Source organism: Macrosteles quadrilineatus, unplaced genomic scaffold (assembly GCF_028750875.1).
Source record: "Macrosteles quadrilineatus isolate MER2022 unplaced genomic scaffold, UCM_ALF_1.0 Scaffold_1__1_contigs__length_201487025, whole genome shotgun sequence".
NCBI classification, from domain to species: Eukaryota; Metazoa; Arthropoda; class Insecta; order Hemiptera; family Cicadellidae; genus Macrosteles; species Macrosteles quadrilineatus.
This window is the reverse complement of record NW_026542594.1, coordinates 148,597,451-148,610,562: the sequence shown is the minus strand read 5'-3', so window position 1 is coordinate 148,610,562 and position 13,112 is coordinate 148,597,451. Positions and strand designations below refer to the sequence as shown.

The window sequence follows — 13,112 nt, the reverse complement described above, 5'->3', positions numbered from 1 at the left end:
TTGGCCAGTTTTTATTCAAATTTAGCATGTAATAACTTAGTCTTTTTTTAGCGAATTTCCCTATAGGGAAGTAGCTATTACCGTAGGTGGCACGGTAAGACCTAGACCCGGGACCGATTTACTTTTTCATTTTGATGTCCCCAGAGGCCAAAAACACTATTCGTTCAAATTTTTATATATGTATATATATATATATATATATATATATAGACTTATATATATATATATACGTCCGTGAACGCGATAACTTGAGTAATTTTTGTCCGATTTTGATGAAATTTGGTTTAAAGGTGTAAAGCGGGATAAACTTGAATGAGTTCGCGAACCAGCACGACCGAACCATGGGAACGGGGCTTTACGGGGGGTTTTATGGGGTAAAAATTGGTTTTTCTCACTTTTGACCCTCAAAACACAAAATTTCCCAATTTCTCTTTAGACCTTTTTAAAGAGCTTAAAAAAACAAATAATTTAGTATATAAAAGTATTTTTGTTCGATTATTAGTAACGGAGAAAATTGTAAATTTAAAATTCCCATGTTATTCTTATGGAGAATATTGTCAAATGTTGTAGTTTTCTTGTTTATGAATATATATTTAATCAAACTTGGCAAATTTATTTATTTTCTACTAAGCTATCAATATTTTACTCAAAAACACACTTTATTAGTTTCCTTGTAGCAGCAAACCTAGGTACCTACTTGTTAAACCTAATGTTATTAAAATATATTTAACTGAAAATCAATTCAGACAAATCGAAATTCGCTTAGTCGGCAGGTTTGCTGCGGCGGGGGTATTTGACTTAAAACAGTAGGCTACAACCTCTATTTCTGTAAAATTACGGTTCAGAACTTATTGCAACTTTTTGTGATTTTCTGCCATAAGAGGTCATAGTCCTCACACCGCTTACCCATGAAAAGGGTTGTTGACAAGCTAATGAGAGAATGTACAGTATGTCAGATTGGTATTATTATTTTTTTATTTAAGTTGCAGCACATGTCAGGCAGGTAGGTAACAAGTATTGGTCTTTGACTAAACAACACCTCAACCAAACATTTAGAAAAAATTGTAAATTGACGCTACTACTATTCTTAATGAATGTGTAAATAAAGATTATTTGTCTATTGTCTATTGTCTATTGTCTAGGTACTGGTAGGCCTATAGGCAATGTTTTTTTGTTATACTAACTCAGGTAATTGTAAACTTGTAAACTTGCATTTAAGATATATACCTACTGTATTGGTTGGCCATTGGAGCTAAATATAGGGTCAGTACATAGGAAATCAAACTTTATATTATTTACCTGTTTTGATTGCTCATCAAAAACACGATCGTACAACAGTGTTTTGTTCAACTTAGAACTTTCAGCACCACTTTTGATGGTCACTTCTTTCTTGCCAAACTCGAGGACATTGGCTTTCTTTTCCTTTGAAGAAAGTGGTCTGAAACCAGTTATGAATAAATTAGTGAAATTTGATTAACTACAAAAAACAAATGACAGGCTAGCCCACTCTCATTATAAATTACAGAAACTTTATCTAACGTCAAGTTATTTTTATTTTGTTTTAGTTTTATCTTTATCGAGGATTTTTTGTCTGGTCACTATTCCGCCTGTGACCGTGAAGTCTAGTGTAGTGCTTGTTCTATCAACTTCCATACATCAGTGTTTACAACAGTTTCCTGGAACACAACCTACTAACATGTTTTCGGAGAAACCTCAAGTTTAGAACATTTAAAAGAATTGATGATGTTATTTACTCACAACTAGGCTTATGTAAAAGAATTTGCAAATCAGTGTTGAATAGGTGCTACATGTGTTTAGACAATGGGGGTGTTTACTTTAAACAGCTTCTCTAACATGTACTTACAATAATAGGCCTACTGTTATAGCTATGTTTAATACCAGCTGTAGTTTAGCTGCATTTTCGGTACGCTGACTTTTGCCGCACCCTGTATATATATATAGGCTATATATACGTAGGCTAAAGGGGCTCATGAAAAAAAGAAGAGATATGGCAGTTTATATTTTGTGCAAAATCACACAGATTCCCCCAAGCTTGGTTTATTTTACGAGGCGACATCAGTAAAATGCTTACTTCACACAAAAATAAGAATTTACTCAAAGATTGCAAAAAAGGATTAAAATTTGTATACAAATTATTAAATTATTGGTTTTTCATGACTTACCTCACTCTAATATATGACTGAATGTTAATGGCCTGAGCATCTGGTTTCTTCAAGTTCATCTTGCCAGCCATGTTGTACTCAGGGTTTGGTCACAATATTTTTGAATCTGAAAACAACAACCACAATATTAAATCACTTTTAGACAAAACTATAATTTTCTTACATAGCCTAGGTAATAATACTTATGTTCTGACTACCGCCCGGTATCAATTATTTATGGTTATCATGTTAAATTTAGGAACAGTCATTTCTTGTTAGGACCCCCTTAAGTTTAATCCCAGCTGATTTTATTACATAACTGCCAAATTTGTTTTCTTCATCCTTGGAACACATATGCAGGCTTTCTAGCTTCAAGTAGGATAAACTTAACCAGATTATTCGGGAGGTCAAAACAATTAAAATCACGCAACAAGGCATGTGTCCTATCTTGAACCGTTTAGCGTTCAACCCCTGTAGCTCAAACTGTTGAGGATATGAATATATTTGTAAAAAACACATATACAGACTTGTTAACGAGTTCAAAATAGGACACATGTTGTATGGCATTTTTCGCTTTTTTTGACCTCCCAAATAATCTAAGGTACAGTAGGCCAAAGTTTGTTATTGTTGAAGCTGGACACCCTGTAATAAAGGATATGGTAGGTAAATACTTATTTATAACCTACCTTAACTTATCCATAACTTACCCTTAACTTACCTTAACTCATGGAATTTACCAACATCTATTTAATATCTAACGGTACCAGTAATGAATAAACAAAAAGTGTGATCAGAGATGCAACTCGGAAATAATGTAGGCCTAGTCCTACACAGTAAAAAATAAAGTCTACCTTACCATATTCTCAATTTTTTTTTGACGGGTCTCTTAGTAACAGCTCTGCTACAAAACAGACAAATGATCCTACGAGCTGCATAACAGATTCTAAAATAAATTGAACCATTCATTGAGGCAGGGGCCAACTCTCAATCAAGGGGAGATCCCCCCCAGGCCAGGAAAACACAAATAAATTGCTGTTGTGTTTATTATACTGACATTTTTAAAAAAAGATTAGAAAATTCAGCCATTATTATCCATGAGTAGCCTATATATGCACATGCAATAAGCCTAGGCCCTAGCCATCAAAAATATAAAATAGGCCTATGTACAATAATCTCACAGCAAGTGGAAACAAAACCAAACCATGTTCAAAAATTTGTGTGGCAAAATCTTAAGTTACATAACTTAGGCCTAAGTTAATCAGTAAAATGACCCCGTCGCAGCAAACCTGCAGACTAAGCGAATTTCCATTTGCCTGATTTGATTTAGACTAAAATGTCTCCTTAAAAATATCACATTTATTCCCTATTTAAATAGAATCAGTTTAACACATACTTAGGTTTGCTGCAACAGAGAGGGTAAAAGTGTTTTTTTATGTAAAATGTTAATAGTTAGTAAGAAATAAAAACATTTTCCAAATTTGGGCAAAATATGTTAATAAACAAGCACACTACAACGGTTTAGGCCTACTTATTCTCCATAAGAATAACATGGGAATTTTAAATTAACATTTTTTTGGAATTTTCTCCGTAACCATTAGGTGCATTATAACGCTTCAATGTACTAAATTATTTGTTTTTTTAAGCTCTACAAAATAGTTTGGAAAGAAATTTCAAAATTTTATGTTTTTTGGGTCAAAAATGGGAAAAACCTATTTTTACCCCATAAAAGCCCCCATAAACCCCTGTTCCCATGGTCCGATCATGCTGGTTCGCGAACTCGTTCGAATAAACGTAGGTTTACACGTTTGTACCAAATTTCATCAAAATCGGATCATTTTTGCTCGAGTTATCGCGCTAACGGACACACATATATATATATATATATATGAATTTGAACGGATGGTGTTTTTGGCCTCTAGGGACCTCAAAACGAAAAAAAAAATCGGTCCCGGGTCCAGGTCTCACCATGAGTACTACGGTAATAGCTTATTCCCTATATGGGAAATTCGCTAAAAAAACTTTTAACTTACTGCCCCTTTTGAAATTAAGTTATCTAAATAAAAATTTGTAGGAAAAACAAAAGGAACAGCCAATAAGAAAAGTAAGTAAATGGATCATAAGAATAATAGGCATGGTACTTAATAACAATACTAAGAACGGTTTATAAGGGAGTATTATTTACTTACCAGCCCGGCAACAGTGTAGCGTAGTTGTAGGTCTAGGCCTGTCCTAACCTCCAGGCACAAGGAAACTTGGGTTTGAAACCTTCGATAATTTGCTCAAGATGATTCTTGATCAAATCTAAACCAAACTAAAAAGAATAACTCGACCTTTAGTCAAACGGGCAAATTCTCAAAAACAAATCGAACCGATTCCAATCCAAAGTCTTTCAGACCGTCACATTCACCAGGGCCCTGTTTCATAAAAATACTAGTCTAGTATTTACTAGTCCATGGACTAGTAATACTAGTGTATTTTACAAGTCTACGTTTCAAAAACCTACTAGTGTTAAATACTAGTTACTAGTGTAGGGACTAGTATTACTAGTGGTTTTTACTAGTGTAGACAGCAATGTGTTTCATAAAGTTTTACTCTTGTAAATTACACTAGTAAATACTTGCTATTTTCTACCAACCTCTCTTCACCCGTATTATTTGAAGTAGACTAGTATTTTTGGAAAGAGAGTTACCCTTCATTACTCACATCATAAAAAAATGAATTTATTAAGTTATTTTTGCTAGTGCGAATTGGCTCACGAATAGGTATGTGAGTGCTAAAATGATAATTATTAGATATAAATTACTATCAATAAATGTGGCGTAGTACAAAATGAGTGAAATTGAATTTTATAATGTATGTACAATCGCCCTATTAGAATAATTATAATTATGAGTTATCAATTTCTGTGAAATTTTAGTCTAATTTTACTTGAGTTAAATTTCATGGTTATATAAACTATTTAGCTATCACAGAGAAAATAATTTTAAGCTTTGAGAGTAACCAAATTAAAACCGCATACCGTTTTGCATACAAAGATGTACAAAAATGTATCCAACAATGCAACATTAATCAGATTATTTTACACCCAATTAAGGCTCTCGGTTTTATTTAAAGACATTTTAATAGGAAATAATAGTAAGGCAATTTTAAAGAGGAGTTGCATTGTATTTTTTGAGGTGCTTATTATTTGCTTCCCTAAATAGCTAAAACCCTGTGATGTACTAACAATTTTGTAGACCTATATTTGATTTTTGGGCGTTGAACTGAACTGCTTATCATAAAAACATTACTTTAAATCCATTTTGGTAGTCTGAATTTGTTATTCAAAGTAATCAAAAAATAGATGTTGATTAGAGCTGTTATTTTAATGTAAAAAACATGTAAAAGTTTAATGAATGCAATAAAAAGTAGAGTGGCGCAGATTTGAACCAGGGACCCACCACATGACAAGCGAGAACTCTGCCTCTGAGCTAACCGGCTAACCCCTGCCATAGCGCCTATGCCATGTTTTACTATACTTGAAAACCTACTTCTCTATTGCTAGTAACGGCGTTGCAATTATTTGTTACATCAATAAACGTTTAGGCTTATTATTCATGGTTTGTAGACTCAAAATTAGAATATCTCCAAATGGTTTTTAACCCAAATATTCTTATGCATTCGAATATTTGAAAACATAGGTTAGGGTACTTGAAAACGTTCCAAACAAAATGTCCTTAGACGATTTAATTACATTATTATTATTACCTTATTACCATCTTCTTGGCCGTTGACCCATCGTATAATGGGAATAGGCTGTGTCTGCGTAAAAAACTACTTATTTATTTCCGCACATATGTATAAGACTCACAAGTTTAAAATATGTAAAAAAACATAATTTTAGTACTCATGGCGGTCGCTATGTTCTACTTCAGCTCATTCAAACTACCTTCCAGGAATTCCTTTGTTGAGAAGTAGGGATTTTTACGGAAAAAATTTCCTGTGGTGGTTTTAAACTTTCTGCTGGCGAGGGTCTTAGTGGCAGCTGGGAGTTTGTTGAAGAAACGGATGGCGCTTCCAGGGAATGAGTCCCTATTTCTACTGAGGCGAGTGCGAGGAACATCTAGTTGATTTCGGCCTCTTGTATTGTAGTTGTGAATGTCAGCCCTGGCCACCAGGCCCAGTTCATTGTTCTTGATTTCCTGCATGCATGCCCATATGTAGTGGCTATAGATGGTCAAGATGCCCAGGTTTTTGAAGATGGGTTTGCTATGCTCATGGCGATGGCTGCTTGTTATAATGCGCACAGCTTTCTTCTGGAGCTTCAAAACTCTGGCTGCCCCAGCAGCGTGTCCCCAGAGATGTATGCCATAAGAGATATGACAATGAAACATAGCATAGTACACCATAACCAGGTAGGAATCTGTAACACACTTCTTCAATCTCCTCAGTAGAAATATGACACGAGCCAGCTTTGTGCATACATGTTTGACGTGATCGCTCCAGTCCAGTGTTGAGTCAAGGTAGAAACCCAATAGTTTAACACTCCCACCGATGTTGTTTGGGGTGCGTGACAGAGTGCAAGTCAACCAGTTTGTCTTGGTCTCATTTAGTTGCAGTTTGTTTGCCCTGAACCACAGCTCCACATCTTTCAGATAATTTTTCGCCAGTTCCTCAGCAAGGAGCGGTGTTTTCCCTCTGGTATACAAGGTAGTATCGTCAGCAAACAGCACAAGATTTCCATGCCACCCCAAGTCGTTAATAGCAATCAGGAAGAGAAGTGGCCCGAGAACTGAGCCCTGAGGGACTCCATGCAGAACCTCCCTTTCTGCGGATTTTGCACCCTTTAAGTCAACTACTTGTCTTCTGTCACTTAAGTAGCTACTAAGCATGGAGAGAGCTTTACCTCTGACACCAAAAGCGAAAAGCTTATCAACAAGGATTCCATGGGGAACACAGTCGAACGCTCGACTCAGATCACACAGTGTAAGAGATACTGAGTCGCTGTCTTCAAAAGCGTTTGCGATTTCATCAGCAATGACTGAAACTGCTCCAGTAGTAGACCTGCCCCTCCGAAAACCGTGCTGCGAGTCACTAAAAAGGTTGTTTGACTCAAAGTAATTGCAGGTTTGTTCCTTTATTACTATCTCGAGAACCTTGCCGAGGACAGGTACCAAAGAGATAGGCCTATAGCTAGCCAGAATGTTGGGGTCTCCCTTTTTGTATATAGGCACTGTCCGTGCGATCTTCATGAGTGCCGGAAAAAAACCCTGCTGCAGGCTGTCATTGATAGCTAGGGTGAGGGGTGCAATGATGACATCCGCTACTTCCTTAAGGAGCTTGGTAGACCACCCATAGTAATCGCGGCTCACGGTGCTCTTAAGCCCACTTATAATCTTCCGGACCTTTTCTTCATTTACTTTAGTCCATACGGTCTTACTAAGGTCGGGCTGAAACTCCGGCATCCGATCTTTCAAAATGTCCAAAGGGTCAGAGGGAGCATCAGGGATACTGGTAACTATGTCTGAGACTGATGAAATAAAGAAGTTGTTAAATTCATCGGGACTTGCAGCACAGCGCATTCCTGGTGTGGGCGGCTTGACTGAGTTTATGACATCCCAGGCAGCTTTACATTGGTTGTTGGAATTTTCGATGAATTTGACATTACCTGCTCTTTTCGCCTCTTCAACTCTTTTATTATACAGCTTCTTAGCTAACAGATACCTAGCCTCGTCTCCCCTGGCACGTAGCATCAGCATGAACTCCTTGAGTCTACTAAGAGTTGGAGTGTACCAATCGGATATGCGAGGTCCTACGCTTTTCTTTGGTTTAGGCCTACCCGTCTTACTCAGGGTTGCTGCCCGCTTCTCCTTTACTGGGAACACTGTATCCAGGGCTTCCTGAAGGTGGCTAAAAAAGGAATCGAAACAACTCTCACCCTGTGGTCTACTAGCTATTATGTCATCCCAGGCAATTTCATTTAGAGCAGTCTTAAAGCGAAGAATCCGTAAGGGGTCATTCAAGCCAGTGCGTATGTCGCACTTATAATTTTTCATCCACGCATGAGGCGGGGTACTAGTCACAGATTGAGGAGTTACATCCATTAGGATGGCGTCATGATCAGAAATCATGGGTATGACTACCCTTGTCACATAATTACTCTGGTCCATATTAGTTAAAATATTGTCAATACACGACATCCCTCGAGTTGGCAGGGTGTTTGTTATAAAAAATCCACACTGGCTTATTAGATTCCTAAAGAAGTCTTCATCACAAGAAGAATCTATTACATTTACATTAAAATCTCCACACATAATGACATTTACACACAAAGATGACAGATACAACAACGAGCTTTCTAGCTTATCACAGAAATCAGTGAAGTTCATTTTGTCAGGTGACCTGTACAGTGAGGCTACAACCAGATTTGACTTTGTGAGGTGCACTGCTACTAATTCACAAGACTTTTCTATGCAAAACTTTGTTAGGTCAATAATTTCATATTCTAGGCCATTCCTTAAGTATAAAGCGGAGCCACCATTTTTAAATACAGACCTACAAAAACTAGTGGCCAAGTCCAGGTTTTCCAGTTTACTGTAAAATTGTACCTCACTGTTTGCTAACCAGTGTTCAGAAACACTCAAAATGTCAATATCCTCATCTCTACAAAGTATACTCACAGAGTCAAATTTATTTCGCAAGCATTGGACATTTAAATGTCCAATTGTCAACTTTACATCAGAGGTACTGGACCTTAAGTCAATTTCATTATCAGATAGGATTATATCTACGTCTTGTATAGGTCTACAAACACTTACCGATTGCACCTTCCTTGCCTCGTGTTTTGGGGTTGCCTCTCTAAAAAAGCATTCGAGTCAATGGTAGGCCTACCTTGCTGTCTCTCCTGCCGGTGTCTGTTTGCTATGTATTTCCTCACATAAATTCCCTCAGGCCAAAACTCGGGAGTTAGGACTTTATCCAGCGAACTTTCGTCAATTCCCACTTTGAAAGACTTGTAGGTTGGATGCTTTGTCTTCAGTTCAACACATTCAGCATTTTGGATTTCACTATTCTTCATGAAGTTAAGCACGTTATCTGTCGTTGTCGAGGGTAGGAGACGGGAGACAAACAGCCATTCGAACTTTCCCGCAGTTTTTAAGCAAGAAGATTTACTATTTTTCCCAATCACTTCTACAACCCTATTTTTATTGCGATTTATGTCACTCTTGGAGACTCTACCAACTGAAACACGGGTGTTGTTAGCTGATTTTAGAACATTGGAATACAGGTTGGAAGTGCTACCGCTTTTTCCCAAATGGTTTATTTCTTTCGGTACACTTGTACTAGTCCCACTACAACCTAATTTAATGTTTCTTTGTTTAGGTGGAGTATCAATCACATTCGCAACACTCTTGGCATTATTTGATTCCGCTTCCACAAGACCAACATTTTGATTTTGCTCTTGACTTTGATTTCGATTTGCTTCAGTGTCGTTGTCGTCTGCTCTCGATGGCGATTCAGGTTTAGAATTTTTCTCTAAAAAGGCAGATAAGTTTTCTTCATGCAGTCCTTCAGTGATAGCCGCATCAGTTTTCTCACTCTCTTCTCCGGGTTTGCTTCCTGTAGGTCTGTTTGGAACGGAGTTTTTTTTGTTTGTCATATCCCCTCCACCAGAGTTTGAGATGTCAAGGTTCGAGCTATCGTCTGCGTAGCAGACGCTCACTTCCGGCAAAGAATCACATTGTCTACCCAGTCGTCTAATAATATTATTTGCTCTAATATTTTGATTTATTAAAACTCCAAGCTTGGATTTAAGATTTTCATGTGAGTTAAGCAGCATTTTTATATCAGTTTTAACTACACTGACCTCTTTCTCCAAATCCGTATCCTTGTCAATAGTGGATTTTACTCGCCGATCACAGGCCACACAAAACCACCTTATTTTTTCAGCAATGAGGTTTATTGCGTCGTACTCTTTCTTCGATAATTTGATACACTTTATGTGGAACCATGACGAGCAGTATCCTTCACATTCAAGTGCGTTTTCACAGTCTTTAACCGTTAAATTGCACACTCCACACAAGAACTGATGTTTCGCGACCGCCATCTTCTTCTTCTCCTTCTCATTCAAAATTTGAGCCTTCTTGTCTTTACTCATAGCAAGCTAAATTTTATATGTCAGAATAAAACAAAAACTATACAAATTGTGCGAATGCGGCAGCAACAGATCAACTTCCACCCAACTGTTGAGCGCCGCAACTAGGCCTACAACCGACTACTACAATCACCGTGTTGATTGCAGCGACGCGACGCCGCGCCGGCGTGCTCATTGATGAACATAAATAATAGCGGTTTGATATATAGTATGTGATTGTTTTACTTATGTGTCTATATAGTTATTAATTTAAAGAAAACACTGCATTTCTACAACTATTTACTTTTTGTATAAAATGAAAACAAAATTAAAACTCTTTATAAAGGGTTTGAAAACCCGTGATTGAGGTTAGAAATTTGTTTTGAGAGTTTACCTTGTAAAGTTGGTCACGTGACTAGTAGTTTTGGTCACGTGACTAGTAAAATACACTAATATTTACTAGCGGTATAAAAACGTTTGTGAAACAGAAATTAGTAGGACAGGTAAATACGGGACTAGTATTTACTAGACTAGTAATTACTAGACTAGTAATTACTAGACTAGTATTTTTATGAAACAGGGCCCAGATGAAGGAGAAGGGAAGGAAGATGGATGAAGAAAGAAGATGAAGATGAAGTTCGTTCGTTCGTTGACAAATTTCAAACACTAGAGTGGAGAAAAGAAAAAGAAAAAGAAACTAAAAAGGAGCAGCTATGTACAAAGAGGTTTGTTTGAATGGGGAATTAAACATCATACCTAAGGGAGCATGTTTTATTTGGCATGATCATACATGATTTGGCATGATATTTTTTGCGGGGTCGTGACTGGAATAAACCCAGCCAGATCCACACTTAATGAAAATCGTGCTGATTCCACTTCCCCATAGCACTCACGAAAACCCTGCTCAGCATAAGCCAGCTTTGATAGGTCTCAAATAAATAGATTAACTACATCTTATTCAACTCTAACTACTCCTCGCCATTGTGAAACGCCTGCCGCAACTTGCCCTAAACATGATATCGATAACCGTAAAGTTTAATTTAGTTACTTGAATTAATTTATTGTTGGTTGATCTTGGTCTAATTTAGAAAAAGATATGATTCCCCTTACCCCCCAAAAGATTAATTAACTACTTAGACATTATGGGTACCTTACTAACTGTAGAGTAGACCCAGGAGTCCTTTTGCGGTGTGTGGTACAAGCAAGACAAACCTGGTTGCCGGCGGTTGGTCCTTTCCGGCCGGAGCGCTAGTGTCGCTCCGAGTAGAACTGTCTGCTCGCCTTTGGATCAGCTGATGGGGTTGACTCTTACCTTATACCATAATTGTTGGCGGTGATGTGGGTTATCCCCACATTTTAGACATTCTTTAAATTACCAAGTGTCATGGAATGGATTTCAAATATGTTACTTGATCGTCTCCCACGGTAACGATGGAATCGGAAAAATGTCCTGCGGTCAAAGCGAATTCATTAACCCAAAGCATTTCCCACATTTTCACGGGAGTTCATTTCCCGTGGTTGCTACGAAATATTGTAGTCATTTTGCTTTGCGGTCTCGGTGATATTGTGATCGTCTCCTGCGATCGCGATGAATGGTTAAAATTTCCGTGGTTGTGGGTGTCATATATGAGAACTAACATCGGTAGTTAGAAATATGTGTGTGGGGGCTGCACTGCCAACATGCGATTTCAGCGGCAACTTCTCAACCCTCGCTCTCCTCACTCCTCAAGTCTACTACTTCAGGGCGGTTGCTTGAATGCTTGAATAAGTTCAAGTTGCTTAGTCCCGTAAGTAATAGTGGGCAAATTCTGCATGTCTCCTGTGGTCACAGAGGAGGAATCATGAACGTCTTCTGATGTCGTGGTAAAATCATGAATTTCTGCCGCGATACCGTACCGCTGGAATGTCCCCTCCTGCGATCGTTGGTGATATAGAGTGGACGTTATTTGAATCATGCATATCTTCTACATTCATGGAATCATCACCAATGTCTTCCATGATCGCAGTGAAAAAGTTACCGTGTCTTGAAATCGCGAAATTTTGTGGGGTTTCTGGGAACAACCTTTCGTTCCAGGAAAAAATCTCAAAAATAACCCGAACGATTTGATTAAAATGTAGTATGATATAGCCCTTTAAATTCTTAACAGAATGGTATAACTCCCATTTTTGTAAAAAATGTAAAAAGTAAAGTGTTTAAAAGGTATTGTTACTTTATTTTCGCATTAAAACACCATAAAATACATGATGAAAAATCTTATTAAAAAATCTGGTTTGATTAAAATTAGTATGGTTCTTCATCATAATTCTGAATCGTGTAAACTTCCGTGATTGTTTTAAAATTACGGTTCAACAAAAGTTTTTGTAATTTTTCATAAAAAATACCAGAGTTACTTCCACCGCTTACCCATGATAAAGGTTGTTGAGAAGCTAATGGTAGAAAGTTTTTATTTTCAAATCTGACACAGTTTATCCAGTGAACAATTGTAAAAATGAAGGCATGGTATTAAATAAATTAATGTAATATACCTCACCTTGTTAATATGACTGTAAAGGTTGGGGTTTTCTCCAGGTTGACGATAGCACAGTAAGTAACATCCAACATCCCTGGAGGCTCAGACCAGCTGTAAGTATGCAGATACAAAATCAGCAAAACATAGCATTTTGAATGCATATAAAATTAAAATAATGACAAATTATATAATCATAATAACTGTAATAAAAACTCTATTTAACCATTGGCTAAACTACATTCTAAGTGGATTCTAGTTAAGTCTGTGTCTAACACGCTCAACGTAATGGCGGCAAATTTATAGCAGACGGTTTTACAACAAAGATCC

The 13,112-nt window shown here is 37.3% G+C and overlaps 1 protein-coding gene across 4 annotated transcripts in view; it reads right to left on the bottom strand.

The window, feature by feature from the left end:
• The window catches only part of LOC128987110 (kinesin-like protein Klp61F), a 29,270-nt gene extending 17,516 nt beyond the window's left edge, over positions 1–11,754 (bottom strand). For 2 of the 4 annotated variants that reach the window (XM_054407813.1, XM_054407839.1), the window contains exons 1-3: positions 4,349–4,569; positions 2,184–2,289; positions 1,300–1,438 (exon numbers count right to left, since the gene is read on the bottom strand). In XM_054407813.1, coding sequence (XP_054263788.1) covers positions 1,300–1,438; positions 2,184–2,254 — 210 coding nt within the window. In that variant the 5' untranslated portion in view covers positions 2,255–2,289; positions 4,349–4,569. Of the gene's footprint in view, positions 1–1,299; positions 1,439–2,183; positions 2,290–4,348; positions 4,570–10,342; positions 10,407–11,425 lie in introns of those variants that run through there. The other 2 variants (XM_054407822.1, XM_054407831.1) reach the window with 2 other exon arrangements.
• Between the last annotated feature and the right edge of the window lie 1,358 nt (positions 11,755–13,112).